The sequence below is a fragment of the Maylandia zebra genome, linkage group LG15 (genome assembly GCF_041146795.1).
Source record: "Maylandia zebra isolate NMK-2024a linkage group LG15, Mzebra_GT3a, whole genome shotgun sequence".
In the NCBI taxonomy this organism is placed as follows: Eukaryota; Metazoa; Chordata; class Actinopteri; order Cichliformes; family Cichlidae; genus Maylandia; species Maylandia zebra.
Window position 1 is genome coordinate 17,695,001 of NC_135181.1, and position 21,514 is coordinate 17,716,514.

General features: G+C 36.9%; 1 protein-coding gene across 1 annotated transcript in view; it reads left to right on the plus strand.

The window, feature by feature from the left end:
- aven (apoptosis, caspase activation inhibitor) overlaps positions 1–21,514 on the plus strand; it is a 56,880-nt gene that overhangs the window by 30,296 nt on the left and 5,070 nt on the right. Inside the window, exon 3 of the mRNA XM_014414553.3 lies at positions 21,268–21,338. Within this exon, the coding sequence (XP_014270039.1) occupies positions 21,268–21,338 (71 nt within the window). The remainder of the gene's footprint in view (positions 1–21,267; positions 21,339–21,514) is intronic.

The following is a 21,514-nucleotide window of genomic DNA, read 5'->3' on the forward strand; positions in this document are numbered from 1 at the left end:
ATATATATATATAAGAAATGCCAGTAATGCCGTGCCTGTGAGGAAAAGCTTAATATTTTAGAACTGAACTAAACAAAAAGACGTATCAGTTTGTCGTACTTACAGATCTCTTTCTCAGGTTTTTGTTCATTAGTGTGAATGCTTGAAAAGCATTCACAGTATTGTTATTCGAATCTTTATTATTAGTGTGAATGCTTGAAAAGCATTCACAGTATTGTTCTTCTAATCTTTATTCTATTTTATTATATTTTATTATTATGGATTCCGTACGTTTTTTGTAATCTATCTCCTTCAAAACCGTTCAACTTAGAAAAACCATTCAAACACCATTAGATTCCTATTCTTTTGGACATGACTGCTTCTATTTTTCTCATTTTTAACATTTATATTTTTAATTTTATTCAACTTTTTTCAACAAAAATTTCCCATGTATTTCAATGGGGAGACCCTTCAAATTCTCATTCAACTTCCTCCTCTTTAAACTGTATCTACTTCCACATACATTGACATAGAGCCACCATTCAAACTTTAAAACGAAGACAAGACATTCAACTATTCAACTTGTATTTATCTTTTCAATATCTATTATACTTTTTCTTCAGTTCCAGTTTAAGTTTCATGATGTTTTTTCACCCGTTTCAGAGTTTATAATGGGTGTGTATGGGACGGAATGTTGGGGCTAGAGTGAGGCAGCTCAACTGCTAGAGTGAGAGGAGCAAAAAAATTAATCTTAAAATCTTTTTTAAAACTGCTGCTGTGTCTGCAGCGTTTGCTCTACAGGTATGATTTTACCCTCAAAACGTAGCCATGGCTGTCCTCTTTCATCCAATGTGTTTACTATTGTACTAGGTGTTATGGTTCTTTCATAAATGTCACCAATGCACAGCCTCCTCCCTCCAACTCTTCCATAGACTCTAATGTTAAAATGGCTCAGAAGGTTCGTTTGAAAATCAGAAGAGCATGGTGTCTTTACACTGTCACCACGTCCATATAATAAACTCCACAGGCATGAAAACTGAGAATTAGGTAGACTAGACATGGCTGTCGCTCACGGTGAAAGAATTTTGTCAATACGACATGTACTTTTCATTTGGGAAGAATTTGTTTGGGCCTGACTTTTCTGTTCATTTTAAGCAGCAAAAGTGAGGTGCATGTCTGTGTACGTGTGTATGGAGCCATTGGGTGCAGTCACTATAGCAACCAGGCTCACACCTGCCTGCTTAACGAGCTCTGCCTGCCACTGTGCCAAGATTCATCTTAAGCACTTCTCTTTCAACTGCTGCTGTGTCCACAGTGTTACAGCCATCATTTTACCCTCAAATTGTCGCCATTATTGTTCTCTTTCCAACACCGTGTCTTTCAAAGCTCAGGCATTTAAACTTTTTAAACTGTGTGGATCAAAGTGGAGGGATCACATTTGAGTCATTCAGTGATTCAAAGAATATGACCTTTTGATATTCATTCAGATGTTTTCTGACTCTAAATGTTCTTTTCTCATTTCTTAGGGTTTTCTAATTTACATTTAAAACATTTTCAGTTTTTTTCCAACTCCTTCTTCTGTGTAACCTTCAGCTTTTAGCAGTTCAGCACCTTTGTTTTCAGGTTAAATTCGGGGTTTTTTTGTTTGTTTTTTTAAAATTTCATTTAATATTTTTAACTCAAAATTCAGCAATTAATTCATTTCAGTGCATACATTCAGATTCAAGCATTCACACTGCAGTTTCTTCAGAAAATGCACTTTCTAGTTATTAGTGTGAATGCTTGAAAAGCATTCACAGTATTGTTCTTCTAATCTTTATTATTATTATTATATTTTATTTTTCCGTACGTTTTTTGTAAGCCTACTCCTTCAAAACCGTTCAACTTAGAAAAACCATTCAAACACCGTTAGATTCCTATTATTTTGGACAACACTGCTTCTATTTTTCATATTTTTAACATTTATATTTTTAATTTTATTCAACTTTATTCAACAAAAATTTATAATGTATTTCAATGGGGAGACCCTTCAAATCCTCATTCAACTTACTCATTTTTAAACTCTTACTACTTCCACATACATTGACATAGAGCCACCATTCAAACTTTAAAACGAAGACAAGACATTCAACTATTGAACTTGTATTTATCTTTTCAATATCTATTATACTTTTTCTTCAGTTCCAGTTTAAGTTTCATGATGTTTTTTCACCCGTTTCAGAGTTTATAATGGGTGTGTATGGGACGGAATGTTGGGGCTAGAGTGAGGCAGCTCAACTGCTAGAGTGAGAGGAGCAAAAAAATTAATCTTAAAATCTTTTTTAAAACTGCTGCTGTGTCCGCAGCGTTTGCTCTACAGGTATGATTTTACCCTCAAAACGTAGCCATCGCTGTCCTCTTTCATCCAATGTGTTTACTATTGTACTAGGTGTTATGGTTCTTTCATAAATGTCACCAATGCACAGCCTCCTCCCTCCAACTCTTCCATAGACTCTAATGTTAAAATGGCTCAGAAGGTTCGTTTGAAAATCAGAAGAGCATGGTGTCTTTCCACTGTCACCACGTCCATATAATAAGCTCCACAGGCATGAAAACTGAGAATTAGGTAGACTAGACATTGCTGTCGCTCACGGTGAAAGAATTTTGTCAATACGACTTTTACTTTTCATTTGGGAGCGATTTGTTTCGGCCTGACTTTTCTGTTCATTTTAAGCAGCAAAAGTGAGGCGCATGTCTGTGTACGTGTGTATGGAGCCATTGGGTGCGGTCACTATAGCAACCAGGCTCACACCTGCCTGCTTAACGAGCTCTGCCTGCCACTGTACCAAGATTCATCTTAAGCACTTCTCTTTCAACTGCTGCTGTGTCCACAGTGTTACAGCCATCATTTTACCCTCAAATTGTCGCCATTATTGTTCTCTTTCCAACACCGTATCTTTCAAAGCTCAGGCATTTAAACTTTTTAAACTGTGTGGATCAAAGTGGAGGGATCACATTTTAGTCATTCAGTGATTCAAAGAATATGACCTTTTAATATTCATTCAGATGTTTTCTGACTCTAAATGTTCTTTTCTCATTTCTTAGGGTTTTCTAATTTACATTTAAAACATTTTCAGTTTTTTTCCAACTTCTTCTTCTGTGTAACCTTCAGCTTTTAGCAGTTCAGCACCTTTGTTTTCAGGTTAAATTCGTTTTTTTTTTGTTTTTGTTTTTTTTTAATCTCATTCAATATTTTTAACTCAAAATTCAGCAATTAATTCATTTCAGTGCATACATTCAGATTCAAGCATTCACACTGCAGTTTCTTCAGAAAATGCACTTTCTAGTTATATTTTATTATTATGGATTCCGTACGTTTTTTGTAATCTATCTCCTTCAAAACCGTTCAACTTAGAAAAACCATTCAAACATCGTTAGATTCCTATTATTTTGGACATGACTGCTTCTATTTTTCTCATTTTTAACATTTATATTTTTAATTTTATTCAACTTTATTCAACAAAAATTTATAATGTATTTCAATGGGGAGACCCTTCAAATTCTCATTCAACTTACTCATTTTTAAACTCTTACTACTTCCACATACATTGACATAGAGCCACCATTCAAACTTTAAAACGAAGACAAGACATTCAACTATTCAACTTGTATTTATCTTTTCAATATCTATTATACTTTTTCTTCAGTTCCAGTTTAAGTTTCATGATGTTTTTTCACCCGTTTCAGAGTTTATAATGGGTGTGTATGGGACGGAATGTTGGGGCTAGAGTGAGGCAGCTCAACTGCTAGAGTGAGAGGAGCAAAAAAAATAATCTTAAAATCTTTTTTAAAACTGCTGCTGTGTCCGCAGCGTTTGCTCTACAGGTATGATTTTACCCTCAAAACGTAGCCATGGCTGTCCTCTTTCATCCAATGTGTTTACTATTGTACTAGGTGTTATGGTTCTTTCATAAATGTCACCAATGCACAGCCTCCTCCCTCCAACTCTTCCATAGACTCTAATGTTAAAATGGCTCAGAAGGTTCGTTTGAAAATCAGAAGAACATGGTGTCTTTACACTGTCACCACGTCCATATAATAAACTCCACAGACATGAAAACTGAGAATTTGGTAGACTAGACATTGCTGTCGCTCACAGTGAAAGAATTTTGTCAATACGACTTTTACTTTTCATTTGGGAACGATTTGTTTCGGCCTGACTTTTCTGTTCATTTTAAGCAGCAAAAGTGAGGTGCATGTCTGTGTCCGTGTGTATGGAGCCATTGGGTGCGGTCACTATAGCAACCAGGCTCACACCTGCCTGCTTAACGAGCTCTGCCTGCCACTGTACCAAGATTCATCTTAAGCACTTCTCTTTCAACTGCTGCTGTGTCCACAGTGTTACAGCCATCATTTTACCCTCAAAACGTCGCCATTATTGTTCTCTTTCCAACACCGTATCTTTCAAAGCTCAGGCATTTAAACTTTTTAAACTGTGTGGATCAAAGTGGAGGGATCACATTTTAGTCATTCAGTGATTCAAAGAATATGACCTTTTAATATTCATTCAGATGTTTTCTGACTCTAAATGTTCTTTTCTCATTTCTTAGGGTTTTCTAATTTACATTTAAAAGATTTTCAGTTTTTTTCCAACTTCTTCTTCTGTGTAACCTTCAGCTTTTAGCAGTTCAGCACCTTTCTTTTCAGGTTAAATTCAGTTTTTTTTTTTGTTTTGTTTTTTATCTCATTCAATATTTTTAACTCAAAATTCAGCAATTAATTCATTTCAGTGCATACATTCAGATTCAAGCATTCACACTGCAGTTTCTTCAGAAAATGCACTTTCTAGTTATTAGTGTGAATGCTTGAAAAGCATTCACAGTATTGTTCTTCTAATCTTTATTATTATATCATCTTCCGTACGTTTTTTGGCATCTAACTCCTTCAAAACCGTTCAACTTAGAAAAACCATTCAAACACCGTTAGATTCCTATTATTTTGGACATGACTGCTTCTATTTTTCTCATTTCTAACATTTATATTTTTAATTTTATTCAACTTTATTCAACAAAAATTTCCCATGTATTTCAATGGGGAGACCCTTCAAATTCTCATTCAACTTACTCATTTTTAAACTCTTACTACTTCCACATACATTGACATAGAGCCACCATTCAAACTTTAAAACGAAGACAAGACATTCAACTATTCAACTTGTATTTATCTTTTCAATATCTATTATACTTTTTCTTCAGTTCCAGTTTAAGTTTCATGATGTTTTTTCACCCGTTTCAGAGTTTATAATGGGTGTGTATGGGACGGAATGTTGGGGCTAGAGTGAGACAGCTCAACTGCTAGAGTGAGAGGAGCAAAAAAAATAATCTTAAAATCTTTTTTAAAACTGCTGCTGTGTCCACAGCGTTTGCTCTACAGGTATGATTTTACCCTCAAAACGTAGCCATGGCTGTCCTCTTTCATCCAATGTGTTTACTATTGTACTAGGTGTTATGGTTCTTTCATAAATGTCACCAATGCACAGCCTCCTCCCTCCAACTCTTCCATAGACTCTAATGTTAAAATGGCTCAGAAGGTTCGTTTGAAAATCAGAAGAGCATGGTGTCTTTCCACTGTCACCACGTCCATATAATAAACTCCACAGACATGAAAACTGAGAATTCGGTAGACTAGACATTGCTGTCGCTCACAGTGAAAGAATTTCGTCAATACGACTTTTACTTTTCATTTGGGAGCGATTTGTTTCGGCCTGACTTTTCTGTTCATTTTAAGCAGCAAAAGTGAGGCGCATGTCTGTGTACGTGTGTATGGAGCCATTGGGTGCGGTCACTATAGCAACCAGGCTCACACCTGCCTGCTTAACGAGCTCTGCCTGCCACTGTACCAAGATTCATCTTAAGCACTTCTCTTTCAACTGCTGCTGTGTCCACAGTGTTACAGCCATCATTTTACCCTCAAATTGTCGCCATTATTGTTCTCTTTCCAACACCGTATCTTTCAAAGCTCAGGCATTTAAACTTTTTAAACTGTGTGGATCAAAGTGGAGGGATCACATTTGAGTCATTCAGTGATTCAAAGAATATGACCTTTTAATATTCATTCAGATGTTTTCTGACTCTAAATGTTCTTTTCTCATTTCTTAGGGTTTTCTAATTTACATTTAAAACATTTTCAGTTTTTTTCCAACTCCTTCTTCTGTGTAACCTTCAGCTTTTAGCAGTTCAGCACCTTTGTTTTCAGGTTAAATTCGGGTTTTTTTTGTTTGTTTTTTTTAATCTCATTCAATATTTTTAACTCAAAATTCAGTAATTAATTCATTTCAGTCCATACATTCAGATTCAAGCATTCACACTGCAGTTTCTTCAGAAAATGCACTTTCTAGTTATTATTATATTTTATTCTGTATTCCGTACGTTTTTTGTAATCCTACTCCTTCAAAACCGTTCAACTTAGAAAAACCATTCAAACACCGTTAGATTCCTATTCTTTTGGACAACACTGCTTCCATTTTTCATATTTTTAACATTTATATTTTTAATTTTATTCAACTTTATTCAACAAAAATTTATAATGTATTTCAATGGGGAGACCCTTCAAATCCTCATTCAACTTACTCATTTTTAAACTCTTACTACTTCCACATACATTGACATAGAGCCACCATTCAAACTTTAAAACGAAGACAAGACATTCAACTATTCAACTTGCATTTATCTTTTCAATATCTATTATACTTTTTCTTCAGTTCCAGTTTAAGTTTCATGATGTTTTTTCACCCGTTTCAGAGTTTATAATGGGTGTGTATGGGACGGAATGTTGGGGCTAGAGTGAGGCAGCTCAACTGCTAGAGTGAGAGGAGCAAAAAAAATAATCTTAAAATCTTTTTTAAAACTGCTGCTGTGTCCGCAGCGTTTGCTCTACAGGTATGATTTTACCCTCAAAACGTAGCCATGGCTGTCCTCTTTCATCCAATGTGTTTACTATTGTACTAGGTGTTATGGTTCTTTCATAAATGTCACCAATGCACAGCCTCCTCCCTCCAACTCTTCCATAGACTCTAATGTTAAAATGGCTCAGAAGGTTCGTTTGAAAATCAGAAGAGCATGGTGTCTTTCCACTGTCACCACGTCCATATAATAAACTCCACAGACATGAAAACTGAGAATTTGGTAGACTAGACATTGCTGTCGCTCACAGTGAAAGAATTTTGTCAATACGACTTTTACTTTTCATTTGGGAACGATTTGTTTCGGCCTGACTTTTCTGTTCATTTTAAGCAGCAAAAGTGAGGTGCATGTCTGTGTCCGTGTGTATGGAGCCATTGGGTGCGGTCACTATAGCAACCAGGCTCACACCTGCCTGCTTAACGAGCTCTCTCTGCCACTCTGCCAAAATTAATCTTAAACACTTCTCTTTCAACTGCTGCTGTGTCCACAGTGTTAAAGCCATCATTTTACCCTCAAAACGTCGCCATCGTTGTTCTTTTTCCAACATCTTGTCTTTCAAAGCTCAGAGATGTAAACTTTTTAAACTGTGTGGGTCCAAGTGGAGGGATCACATTTTAGTCATTCAGTGATTCAAAGAATATGACCTTTTAATATTCTTTCAGATGTTTTCTGACTCTAAATGTTCTTTTCTCATTTCTTAGGTTTTTCTAATTTACAATTAAAACATTTTCAGCTTTTTTCCAACTTCTTCTTCTGTGTAACCTTCAGCTTTTAGCAGTTCAGCACTTTTGTTTTCAGGTTAAATTCGGGGTTTTTTTTTTATCTCATTCAAAATTTTTAACTTAAATTCAGTAATTATTTCATTTCAATGCATACATTCAGATTCAAGCATTCACACTGCAGTTTCTTCAGAAAATGCACTTTCTAGTTATATTTTATTCTGTATTCCGTACGTTTTTTGTACTCCTACTCCTTCAAAACCGTTCAACTTAGAAAAACCATTCAAACACCATTAGATTCCTCTTCTTTTGGACATGACTGCTTCTATTTTTCATATTTTTAACATTTATATTTTTAATTTTATTCAACTTTATTCAAAAAAAATTTCCCAAAATTTCCCATGTATTTCAATGGGGAGACCCTTCAAATTCTCATTCAACTTATTCATTTTTAAACTCTTACTACTTCCACATACATTGACATAGAGCCACCATTCAAACTTTAAAACGAAGACAAGACATTCAACTATTCAACTTGTATTTATCTTTTCAATATCTATTATACTTTTTCTTCAGTTCCAGTTTAAGTTTCATGATGTTTTTTCACCCGTTTCAGAGTTTATAATGGGTGTGTATGGGACGGAATGTTGGGGCTAGAGTGAGGCAGCTCAACTGCTAGAGTGAGAGGAGCAAAAAAATTAATCTTAAAATCTTTTTTAAAACTGCTGCTGTGTCCGCAGCGTTTGCTCTACAGGTATGATTTTACCCTCAAAACGTAGCCATGGCTGTCCTCTTTCATCCAATGTGTTTACTATTGTCCTAGGTGTTATGGTTCTTTCATAAATGTCACCAATGCACAGCCTCCTCCCTCCAACTCTTCCATAGACTCTAATGTTAAAATGGCTCAGAAGGTTCGTTTGAAAATCAGAAGAGCATGGTGTCTTTACACTGTCACCACGTCCATATAATAAGCTCCACAGGCATGAAAACTGAGAATTAGGTAGACTAGACATGGCTGTCGCTCACGGTGAAAGAATTTTGTCAATACGACATGTACTTTTCATTTGGGAACGATTTGTTTCGGCCTGACTTTTCTGTTCATTTTAAGCAGCAAAAGTGAGGTGCATGTCTGTGTCGTGTGTATGGAGCCATTGGGTGCGGTCACTATAGCAACCAGGCTCACACCTGCCTGCTTAACGAGCTCTGCCTGCCACTCTGCCAAGATTCATCTTAAACACTTCTCTTTCAACTGCTGCTGTGTCCACAGTGTTAAAGCCATCATTTTACCCTCAAAACGTCGCCATCGTTGTTCTCTTTCCAACATCTTGTCTTTCAAAGCTCAGACATTTAAACTTTTTAAACTGTGTGGATCAAAGTGGAGGGATCACATTTTCTTCATTCAGTGATTCAAAGAATATGACCTTTTAATATTCATTCAGATGTTTTCTGACTCTAAATGTTCTTTTCTCATTTCTTAGGGTTTTCTAATTTACATTTAAAACATTTTCAGTTTTTTTCCAACTCCTGTGTAACCTTCAGCTTTTAGCAGTTCAGCACCTTTGTTTTCAGGTTAAATTTGGTTTTTTTTGTTGTTTTTTTTTAATCTCATTCAATATTTTTAACTCAAAATTCAGCAATTAATTCATTTCAGTGCATACATTCAGATTCAAGCATTCACACTGCAGTTTCTTCAGAAAATGCACTTTCTAGTTATATTTTATTCTGTATTCCGTACGTTTTTTGTAATCCTATAACTTCAAAACCGTTCAACTTAGAAAAACCATTCAAACACCGTTAGATTCCTATTCTTTTGGACAACACTGCTTCTATTTTTCATATTTTTAACATTTATATTTCTAATTTTATTCAACTTTATTCAACAAAAATTTATAATGTATTTCAATGGGGAGACCCTTCAAATCCTCATTCAACTTACTCATTTTTAAACTCTTACTACTTCCACATACATTGACATAGAGCCACCATTCAAACTTTAAAACGAAGACAAGACATTCAACTATTCAACTTGTATTTATCTTTTCAATATCTATTATACTTTTTCTTCAGTTCCAGTTTAAGTTTCATGATGTTTTTTCACCCGTTTCAGAGTTTATAATGGGTGTGTATGGGACGGAATGTTGGGGCTAGAGTGAGGCAGCTCAACTGCTAGAGTGAGAGGAGCAAAAAAATTAATCTTAAAATATTTTTTAAAACTGCTGCTGTGTCCACAGCGTTTGCTCTACAGGTATGATTTTACCCTCAAAACGTAGCCATCGCTGTCCTCTTTCATCCAATGTGTTTACTATTGTACTAGGTGTTATGGTTCTTTCATAAATGTCACCAATGCACAGCCTCCTCCCTCCAACTCTTCCATAGACTCTAATGTTAAAATGGCTCAGAAGGTTCGTTTGAAAATCAGAAGAGCATGGTGTCTTTCCACTGTCACCACGTCCATATAATAAGCTCCACAGGCATGAAAACTGAGAATTAGGTAGACTAGACATTGCTGTCGCTCACGGTGAAAGAATTTTGTCAATACGACTTTTACTTTTCATTTGGGAGCGATTTGTTTCGGCCTGACTTTTCTGTTCATTTTAAGCAGCAAAAGTGAGGCGCATGTCTGTGTACGTGTGTATGGAGCCATTGGGTGCGGTCACTATAGCAACCAGGCTCACACCTGCCTGCTTAACGAGCTCTGCCTGCCACTGTACCAAGATTCATCTTAAGCACTTCTCTTTCAACTGCTGCTGTGTCCACAGTGTTACAGCCATCATTTTACCCTCAAATTGTCGCCATTATTGTTCTCTTTCCAACACCGTATCTTTCAAAGCTCAGGCATTTAAACTTTTTAAACTGTGTGGATCAAAGTGGAGGGATCACATTTGAGTCATTCAGTGATTCAAAGAATATGACCTTTTAATATTCATTCAGATGTTTTCTGACTCTAAATGTTCTTTTCTCATTTCTTAGGGTTTTCTAATTTACATTTAAAACATTTTCAGTTTTTTTCCAACTCCTTCTTCTGTGTAACCTTCAGCTTTTAGCAGTTCAGCACCTTTGTTTTCAGGTTAAATTCGTTTTTTTTTTTGTTTTTTTTTTAATCTCATTCAATATTTTTAACTCAAAATTCAGCAATTAATTCATTTCAGTGCATACATTCAGATTCAAGCATTCACACTGCAGTTTCTTCAGAAAATGCACTTTCTAGTTTTATTTAATTTCCTGCGATTTTTTTTTTAGATTCTTATTGACAGCAGATTGAGACATCTAAAATATTATCTGATGAACCTGATAAATCATTTGCTTGTTTATGATAACCGGCCAATTTCTTGCACAGCTTTTTTTTTTTTTATTATTGGTCTTGGTGAGGCTCTGTGGCTCTTTTATACATTTTGAACCAATTTGAAATCAGTTCTAGCAGTGCACCCAGCTGAGTGGGATTAGTGTATAAGTAGAACGAAATACCTTGTTGCAGGAACATTTTGTATTGCTTTGTTTTGCAAGACAATACTACCATTTTTAACACATCCGGTGGCTCTAAAGACATTCCCCGGCCAGTTTGATTTACCAGAATCACAGCTACCAAAGACATGATGCATGGTGCTTTTTTATCAAGAATGAAAAAAGTGAATGGAAGTTAATTAAGTTGTGGTTAAAAAGAACAAACTCTCAGAGGGGAAGCAAATTAGAGAGCTCATTAGTCACATTACTAAAGCTGAGTAAAAACTGATAAAATGTAAAACCCTCCTAAACACCAACAAACTGAATAAGTACACATTTGCAGCCTTTGTTCAGTATTCTTCTTAAGTTAGCAGATCTTGGTATCTAACTCACGATACCAGCATGTTTGGTTGATTGATTAAACTAAACATATTGACTATTGATGTTTGCCCTTCGGTTCAAGTGTATTGTTGCCCCCAGCTATTCCCCAAGCAGTATCGAAGTTGAAGTTATGGATTTTGAAACGTGTTGGCTGCAGCGGTAGGGCGAAATTTTTACTTTCAGGGTGAAAGTTCTTCAATCCGATTTCACCTTTTTCACTGGTACCTACATAACTCAACTCAATTTTTAGAGGTTTCCATTAGGTGATAATACCTGGTACCAAGTGCTTATTTAATTTTTTTAGGACCTTCTGTGCCAATCTGAAAATGGGACATTTACAGACTGCATGCCACAGATTGGTCGGTCCATGGCATCGCTCAATGAGTCATGAGAACGTCTCCTTCACAGAAATCAAATGAGGCAAATGGCTGCAAACAAACAACACCGGTTCAATGATCACCATACCATCACCTTGATGTCATCCATTGTTGTGGCATGTGTCGCATCCAAATGACATCATGCGACTTTCGGCCATGTTGCTATAATGACCCTAAGCACACTGAGGTGGTCCTCAATTGTAATGGAAAATGATCAAAGCCATCAATAGAGTAGAGCTGAGTAGGTACAAGTGAAAGAGTGGCACTTCATCAACCATTTGCCAACCTTTAGGGGAATTCACATTTTACTCTTGTGACTGGTGGTTGGCAGATTGTCACCGACCAGTCTCTAAGCTTGCTCAACTGGGGCCTAATTCAGCACCACTGCTAATGGAGCTACAAACTAGGGACTCATTCCTTGTTTGAGTTTGAGTTGAGAGTTGTGCAATAGAACATGTAGAAGTTTCCACTCCTGTGTCCAACACATTTGTCGTGAGCTACCTACTGCATTTTATTATTCTCTGATTCCGCCACACTTTCCCCCTCGTTTGTTTGGTTTGCCTTCCTGATTGTTTTGCTTGCCAGTTTTGGCAGTGTACAGGTGTTGGAATGAAAATTTTAACATTGTGCCAAACCTTAGATACCACTGTTACCATGGGCAACTATCACGATATTGTGACATGATGTTTTTTCCCCACTTCTGCTACAGAAGTAATGATTCACCTCTGTGGCAGGATATAATTTGTCATGTTGCATTATGCAGTAAGCCTACCCTCACCGATATCTGTGGACAAAATACCTGCCACTGAACATTTTGACCTTCATGGAAGATAATGTATTGCTAAGTGGATGTTTTATCAGAGTATACTTTTTTCCCTTGTTTTTAGCACAACTTCACCAATTTCCCAAAGCGCATGAAGGACAAAAGTGCTACATTAGAGTTACTGAAATGATCCGTCTGTCCTAAAAAGGAGATTTTCTTTACAGATTATAAAACATACTCAATCTCCTCAAATACAGCTACAACGTCTTGTAAGCATGTGAACGTATAGAGTGGTTATGAGACTGAAATGTCCTACAGGAGAACAATCCTGTGTGTTCTCCAACTGCATCCACATTTTATAAAAATATGAAAAAAACAGCACTTACTGTTACCTAATAACGTCCATGAAAGAAAGTGATGGGATAATTAAACTAGATTCACATCAAATGCTAAATGTGATTGATGAGTTTTGCAGAGAAGTGCTCGAGCTTGAGCCTCTTACCTCCAAACAAGCCAAAGAAAATACATTCCTAATGAGAACGAAGCCTCGAGTGGATTGGAGCTCTTCTGATATGACTTTGACATAAACACAGCCTCGCACAATAACCATTAAAAGTTAAGAGTAAATAGCTTCGGCCCTCTTTATTGTCTCGCCTGGTTTGCTCGGGATTTTAATTGCAATTAGCGCAGACAGTGATTTATCGACGCGTAGTTGGGTTTCAGCGCCATGTCATGTTGGGCTAATTGGTTTGGTTAAAAAGGCGTGACAGGGAGCATGCTGGAGGTGCTGGGGCTCTCAGAAAGACAATCAGCTTCACACATCGCAAATTGGAGTTTCTCTAAACGGTTTTTCCTGCACATTTTCTGTAATCTGTGCATCTCATTTTTCACCCTTTTAGATGTCATTTTTTCCTCTTCCTTCAGCCCTCTTCTCTTATTTCTTTACTTAGATTTCCCATTCTGTCTGTCTCCCTTAGCACTGTCAAAGACATATCACATGGGATTTGTCACTGTTATAATAATAACAACACTCAGTTGCTCTTAAGTTTTTTATGAGTTGCCTTGCTTTATCTCCTCTCTTATCAAGTGAGGATCTGCCACGACAGCCAGTTTAAAAGAGAAGTAATCATTCACTGATCACACTACATTACTCTCGTAGCAAATGGAGGCAGAAGGGCGAGCAGGGAATGTGTGTATTCCTCTTCCAGTCACATAAAATGTCAACATTTCACTGCAAGTGTTAGTGGAGACTGAACAGTGGTATTGCATCTCCTTACATATCCCTCCTGTTTCTGTTCAGCCAGTCACTGCTCCAGCAAAGAAGAGTAATCAAGGTTAAGGTGGGACCGCAGTTTTATACAGTGAGCCGATTTTGGTTGGTGAAGAGGACTATATACATAAGGTGTGGTCCTGTTAACAAGGGTGTGAGTGTTTTGCGTGTCATCTGGTAGGATACCTTGGCTTGCTTAGGCAGATGAGGTAACATCTGGAGGGCCCCACAGAAATCAATACAAGCCAGGACATTTGTGGGCTGTCAACGGGTAGAAGGGATACTGATTATCCCTTAATGCTAGACCACGTTTTAGAATCAGAATCAGAATGGGTTTTATTGCCAAATGTTGAGCAGGTTTACAACATTAGGAAATTGCTGCGGTGCTTAGTGCAAATATACTGTCATATAACGCTTAAATAGACATGAAAATAAGAATAAGAATTAAAAGTGCTAAGTAGATAGATATATACATGAGTGCAGGTGGTGATCAGTGCCAAACATGGAATGATGCAGTGAACACAGCGTAGGGTCATGTGTTAGTGGTGGGAACAGTCATACGGTTATTGTTCATGTGTTCAACAGCAGACGGGAAGAAACTGTTCTTGTGGCGAGAGGTTCTGGTGCGAATGGACCGGAGCCTCCTGCCTGAGGGGAGCAGGTCAAACAGACTGTGTCCAGGGTGAGAAGGGTCAGCTGAGATCCGAGCGGCACGCACCAGTGTCCTGGAGGTGTACAGGTCCTGCAGAGATGGGAATCTGCAGCCAATCACCTTCTCAGCAGAGCGCACAACACGCTGCAGTCTCTGTTTGTCCCTGATAGTGGCTCCAGCGTACCACACGGTGATGGAGGAGGTGAGGATGGACTCGATGATTGCAGTGTAGAATTGCATCATCGTCCGTGTTGGCAGGTTGAATTTCTTCAGCTGCCTCAGGAAGTACATCCTATGCCTAGTTTGATGATTGTCTGTATCTGTGATATTAGTAGCAAGTACTTGGTAACCAGCTACAGAGGATCTGTACAGGTTTCGGCATGAAAATATCTTTCAAGTCAGTTCCTTTCGCACTTCTTCTTGTGGTACCCAATCTCGGATCACATTAAAAATGTGAATAATATGCATCACAAAACCAACCACAGTAACCTTGAACATAAAAAAAACATGTTAAGAGTTCAGTTCCAGTTTAACGGGGATCATGGAAATGCCTTGAAATAGTTTGTTTTGCTTAGGCTGTGTGTATCAAGAATACACTTAATATAAAATCATATAAAAGAGAATAAAGAAACAGATTGGAGAAGCTACAAACTAAATGAATAAAGAAATACATTTCAAAGTCCTAAAACACCACTCTCTGATGTGACTTTTAGGTTAGAAAAGCTGCAGTCTTGTTACAGTTTATACAAATTTCTTCAATTCCTCATTGTGCTTATAACCAGGTGACAGAGAACCAGCGTAGCCTGTCTTTATCATGACTTTACCAAAGCTCGACTGTCACACTGAGCACATCTCAGGAGATGGGTGAAGATGAATAGCGGCGAGGTGAAAGCAGAGTGGCGTTGAGTAGAGCAGGAAAAGAGCAGAGTGGAACAGAAAGGCAGGAGCTAAGCCAACGACAGCGAACAACACATCCCAGATATAAAAGATGAGAGTGGGCCATAGATAGCTCAGCAAAGCTGCGGTTGCGAGCAGAAAACCTCATTTGTTAAAATGGGGTTCAGCCAGCAAGATGTCAAGAGACAGGATACCACATTATACAAAAAGTTACACAATGCCAGTTAAGCCACTTAGCACACGGCATGAGTGAAGCAGTGTTTATTCTCTGAGAATAACTCACCGAGGTTTACTGGCCAGACTTACACACTTAGACAATCATTTGAACTTTGAATTGATCTTTTATCATTTGTGTATAGTGAGGGTATATGTGCTGGCATGGGTTAGGTTCATGGCATTTAACAGAATTTCCACACAGTATGATGAAAAGGTTCCAAAGTTAAATTTATCTTTCACCGATTAAATATAACACAGTAAAACATATCTGGAAAAACAAAACATTGAAACTGACTAAAAATGTCCTGCAGCTCATTTAATATTTACTCTTGGTTCCCAACAATCACATGGCTATACTTAAATTATTATTATTATTATTTTTTAATGTAACCGTAGACCTCCAAATCACGTAAGTGATCACACGTACCGGTAAGTCCTACCACAGTTCAACAGAAGTATTAACAGTTTTCATACCGTAATAATAGTAGTTATCAATTTTTTGAAAGAATAACTGTAAATACATAAATAAAAGTGTTACACAATCAAAAATAACAATCACATTTATATAAATTTACTGGGTTTGCTTTAGAGGACGGACAATTACCACACCTCTACTTTCATAAATGAATCTACTTTACAGATTAGAAGAAAGCAGAAATCTGATAGAAAAGTGATTTTAAAAACTTAATTTTGCCTAAATTAAGTTTTTAAAATCCTTAATGCTGTAAGTAAAAAAAACAACAAAAAAAAAAAAACCTCACATGGGCATTTATAAAACATAACAAACGAAAAGTAGCTAATGCTAAATCAAGCCAGAGCTCAGAGCTAGCGACCAACCGGTAGCCTCGGTATCAGCAAACAAAACTATTATGAGGAAAATCATTTATTTATTTAGAGTGTAAAAAGAAAAAAAAAGGTAGACATATAAACATACTGGTAAATGATCTAACTTATTGCAATTTGGGGGAAAGTAAAGTTTAATAATATATTTTAATATGAAAATAACATTTTAAATTTAGGAAAAAGTTTATTTTTGTTTGTATATGCTGTCAGTTACAGGCAGGGGAAAAAAGGAAACTGGCCTACAAAATTGTAATCAGTGCATCTCTGTAAGTAGCTTTTAGAGTGAACAGCAACATATAGGTTTGGTATATTACTTTAGTTGTTTAATCTGAAAAGAAAATTAAATTTAAAAAAAAGCTTCATGAAGTTTGGTTGATCAGAAATACTTTCTCCGTCTGGAACCTGAAAGGTCCTTTTCCTCTCTGAAAACGGCAAAACTCAAACCGTTTACAGCACTGAGTTTGAGAAACAGTTAATTAAATGCATTTTTTACTATTGATTATTTGAACTTAGTTAAGCCTTTAAAGCATGTTTTCAAGCAAAACTGACTAAATGTTTCCTATTTGTGGATTTTCACTTCTGAAAATACTAAAAAGGCAAAATAATTAATTGACTAATCAATAATTAAGCTCACTGTGGCAGCTTTAGTACAGCTAAACATTTTCAAATGAAGCCCAGATATTATTGTTATATGTGAACTAAATCATAGTACCAGTATTTAGTAAAATACCAGCCATGTGACACATCTGAGGCGGCACATTCCCTGTAGATGTTAGAATCGACTCTGAAAACAGCATCAGGGTACTGAAGTTGAGCAGAAAGGAAAAGTCTGCCTTTTTCATTCTCTTCGTTGTCTCGCTTATATGTCCTCCTCCTCTCTTTTTGTGTCTTATGGAGGTTTGACAGAAGTTTCTCTCATCCCTGCTGGCAGCAGTTGCCATGGTTGTATCAGTGCCTCTGAATTACATGCAATGATATTTCCATGGACACAGATCAGGAGGACACTGGGCTTTGAGATGTAGGAGGGAGGCAGCTTACCAATGTCAGCAGATCTCTGTGTTGGACTGAAGGAGACTGAGTGAACGGGATGTTAAACAGAGAGGAGTAGGAAACAGAAAAGGAGGGAGAGTGCTAACCAGGGACAGTTTTATGTTTTAGTACAAATTTAGCTTTTCAGTTCACCTAAGTTTAGTTTATGCAACAGCCACCTGAAGGTATGGTGGGGTCTCCACAATAATATAGAGAAACCCAATGAGCTGCACTTGGCAAAAGTGGAAAGGTAGAGCTCCCTTTTAACAGGTAGAAACCTTCAGCAGATCAGAGCTCAGGGAGCAGCAGCCATTTCTATGGTGCATTTAGCAGAATATCATCACAGCTGAGCACATGGTGGGGATGGATATTTCCAACTAAGATTACAAGCTTATATGTATATATATATCACTCACACACACACTCACACACACACACACACACACACACACACACACACACACACACACACACACACACACACACACACACACGATACTGGCTCCTTAAATTTTACTGGCATCAGCCCTAAAAACCGTGATGAAAAAATGATAGGAAAAAATTAGGAAAAAATTAAATAATTGGAAATAAAAACAGCAGAAGAACACTTCTAGTTAAAAATAATCCACACATATGTCTGAAATGTAGCTCATAAAGGATTTATTTATGCAATTTGGTACATTCTAACATCAGAGATACCATTGCCTCATGGTGGCCTTGCTGGTGAATAACTGATTAAATATAAATTGCTATAATTCCTTAGCAGTTAAAACATTTTTTTAAATCTCATAAATTAAAGCTGATTACTTAATACCAGATCAGTTGTGGTGGCACAGAGACTCAAAGGTAGAAGACACATAAAACAAAGTTCTTCAATGGCATGGCGACATAGCTTTATTTTAAAGGGTCAGTAGACCTGTGTAGTTAGGTGAAGAGTACTTTAAAAAAAATATAAATGATGTAATTAATAGGTAGTTTAGCAAAGCTAGTTTGAGTTTCAGCTCACAGCTTGGTGATTCAATTCTGGCAGCTGTTTCTTGATCTTATCACTGAGCAATGGTTCCCTCTGATTTAGCAGAATATTTTTAGCAAATGATCATTGATCTGTTTAAGATGCCAGCAGCGATGTGGTTCGATTTCTCGTCTACCAAATCCCGGTCTTATTTTCTCACAGTTTCCCAGTGAAGGGGAAAATCTTTGTCTCAACATAAAGGTACTCTCAAACAGCCGTCACATAAAGCTGACATTCCCATTCCTTTCTTTTAATCCATCTCCGTCACTGTCATTGTAACCTCGGTAATGCTCCTTTTCATAACTCATCTTTATTCACCCTGTTTGACAGCAGGGACTCAGCCTGAAGATAAAAAGCCCTCCTGCATTTTCTCCTTCTTGACCTCCTTTTGCTTCTTGAACGACAAATCACTGACAACTGCAGATGGTGCTAATGGTCACACCTGAAGGCAGAGTGTCCATAATACAATATGCAGAGGGCAGAATAACAAAGTGCGAAGCTGCATCTGACTGCAGCTCTTCTGTCAGATCTCCCACTGACTGTCCATCTGTGTGTGGCAGACTGACCACAGTCTGTGTACTTGAGGCCAGTATCACCTGATTCATTTTCAATATCATACTTTTGTGGTCAACTGATGATTATTGATGATATGTATATAATTTTTTAAATTTTTTTAGAAGTTGCTGAAAACTTCCTGGATCCCAGGGTTGCTTGATTTATCTGTCAATGATTTCAAATGATTTACAAAATTAAGATTTACTATTTCATAACTACACAGAAAAAATATTGTAAAGAAAAGGTCCAACTACAAGCACCACAGTGGCCATAATGCAAGACAGACCCCACTCTTAAGAGCTGTTCTCAAATGCTTTTTACTTCTTAATTAGACATAGGTGTAAAAAACAAAGCAAAATACAAATAATTTATATCCTTAGTTTTTCTACAAGGCTGCATGGCAACTGCTTTCAAAAAGGTCTGTTTTTATTGTAATACCTATACTGATTTCTTAAATCTTGTCTCCAGTGATGGAGCCCAGTGCCCATAAAATGATACTTATGCACAAAAAACTAAACTAAAACTAAACATTTTCAAAGAATAAAAACTAAACTAAAAGAAGCAAACGTACTTACTGCAACTTACTGAAATTGAAATTTCAAAATAAAGAAATAAAAATAGAAATAAGAAAATACAAAACCTTAATCATTATTTAACAGATGGAAAATATGGGTAATTGCTAATAATTAAACAGCTAATGTTAAGGGTGTACAACATTTATGATTGTTTAATACTGAAATACTTTTGTTGTTGAAATAGAGCTTTAATGACCTCAGAAATATTTTTATTTTTATTTTATGAAGCCCTGGGTTTCAGGCTTTAAGATGTTTTGCCAAGCTTGTTGTGCTGCTGTTCATGTGTTCAGCTGCTAGTGGTGGGAGGGGCTTGAAGCATGCCTGTCTGCAGGGGTGCTCTGTTTTTGTAGCTGTAACATGTTAGTTAGCAACAAGTTGCTGCCAGGTTAACTGCTTCCTTTTCCTCCTTTTACTGTTTATGCTAAGTTGGCTGATTGTATCCTGGTTGCAATGCTTTTAAATGGACATTTACAGGTAAAAAACAGTTGCGTACACAGGAGCCTGCCAGTTGTGCTACTTTTGCATGAAACCTTTTTTTGCTAGCAACCAAGCATATTTTAATCTGTCATCCAGTTCATTTTTTTAGCCAGTATGTAAACTTAAAAGGGTAAAAAGACAAAAAATATAAAGTGTTCTGTTATACCACACTCCCCTCAGCATTCATCCTGTCCCTAATATCTTCTCTGAATAATAATGTGTATAATAAATCAGACAGAACTCTCTCCAAGACCTCTCTCTAGCAGGTGTCTAACCTTGAATTTTCCTTTAAGTGGAATAAAGTTAAAACAAAAACTCCAGAGGGTATAAAGAAGTCTAGTTTAACTTTATTTTTTGATGGTTTTAGCACTTTTTTTTCATTGATTAATTGATGTGTCCTAGTTCTGCTAAGTGTTGCGTTATCTCAGATGAGCTGTTCCTTTTAGGTTATCCCCACATTCTTTACTTCACAAAGGAAGGATGAAAATGTTGTGGGATTTAAGAATATTTAGATTTCAGTTAGAATAAAGAAAGACTTCCATTTTGTAGTGTAAAAATTTCTACAAGCGACCTGTTTTTCCAGCAAAATGACATCCTCCTAGAACATTGTGGAAATAACCACATGCAAAAATGAGGAGCTGTAAGAGTGGTGCTTCACATCTGACATGTGGCCTTGTTGTTCTGGATGCTGTTTTTTTGACTCAGGTGCTCCTCGCGCGCTGTGCTACACTCAAACAACAAGTTTCATCTTGACGGTTTTCTCATTTGTTCATCTGTCTGCTGAGTGTGTGGCACCGCTGCTGTGCGCTTATTAATAATACATCCTCAGTGTCTTTGTAGTGACAAGAGCCCTCAGACCGGTAATGCTGCGAAAGCAGACTAGCTCTGCTGTAACGCTCAAACTGATCAAGAGTTTACACAAAGCTTTTGCCTTCCAGAGAAAAACATCGTAGACATTGTGGACATGAAGGCCACTCTGTTGGTTTGTACAAGCTCTGCAGAGGCAGGAGCTGTGTTTGTGTGAAAAAAATACTAAAGTGAATGTGTCTGTGAGTTTTAGCTTTAACAGATAGTTTGGGGATTACACTGCTGCGGTCATAACGCCAAAACGTTTTGTTTCTGTGCATCGTTTTCTCACAGGGGATTCGTTCACGCATTTCCGGTTTGCAGAAGAAAAAGAATGGGAGATGGACCAGCTTGATATCAGTCAGGTAAAATTATATCACCACCGCTCCTTTTTAAAATTGATTTATGGAGTTTTAAGTCTTTAAAATACACAGCAGTTACAGTTATAAAGAATATTCCGATTAAGATATCAGATTCATACTGTTGTTGTAGTACAGTGTTCATGTGCTTAATGTTGGACAAAAGTTCATCCATTTATTAT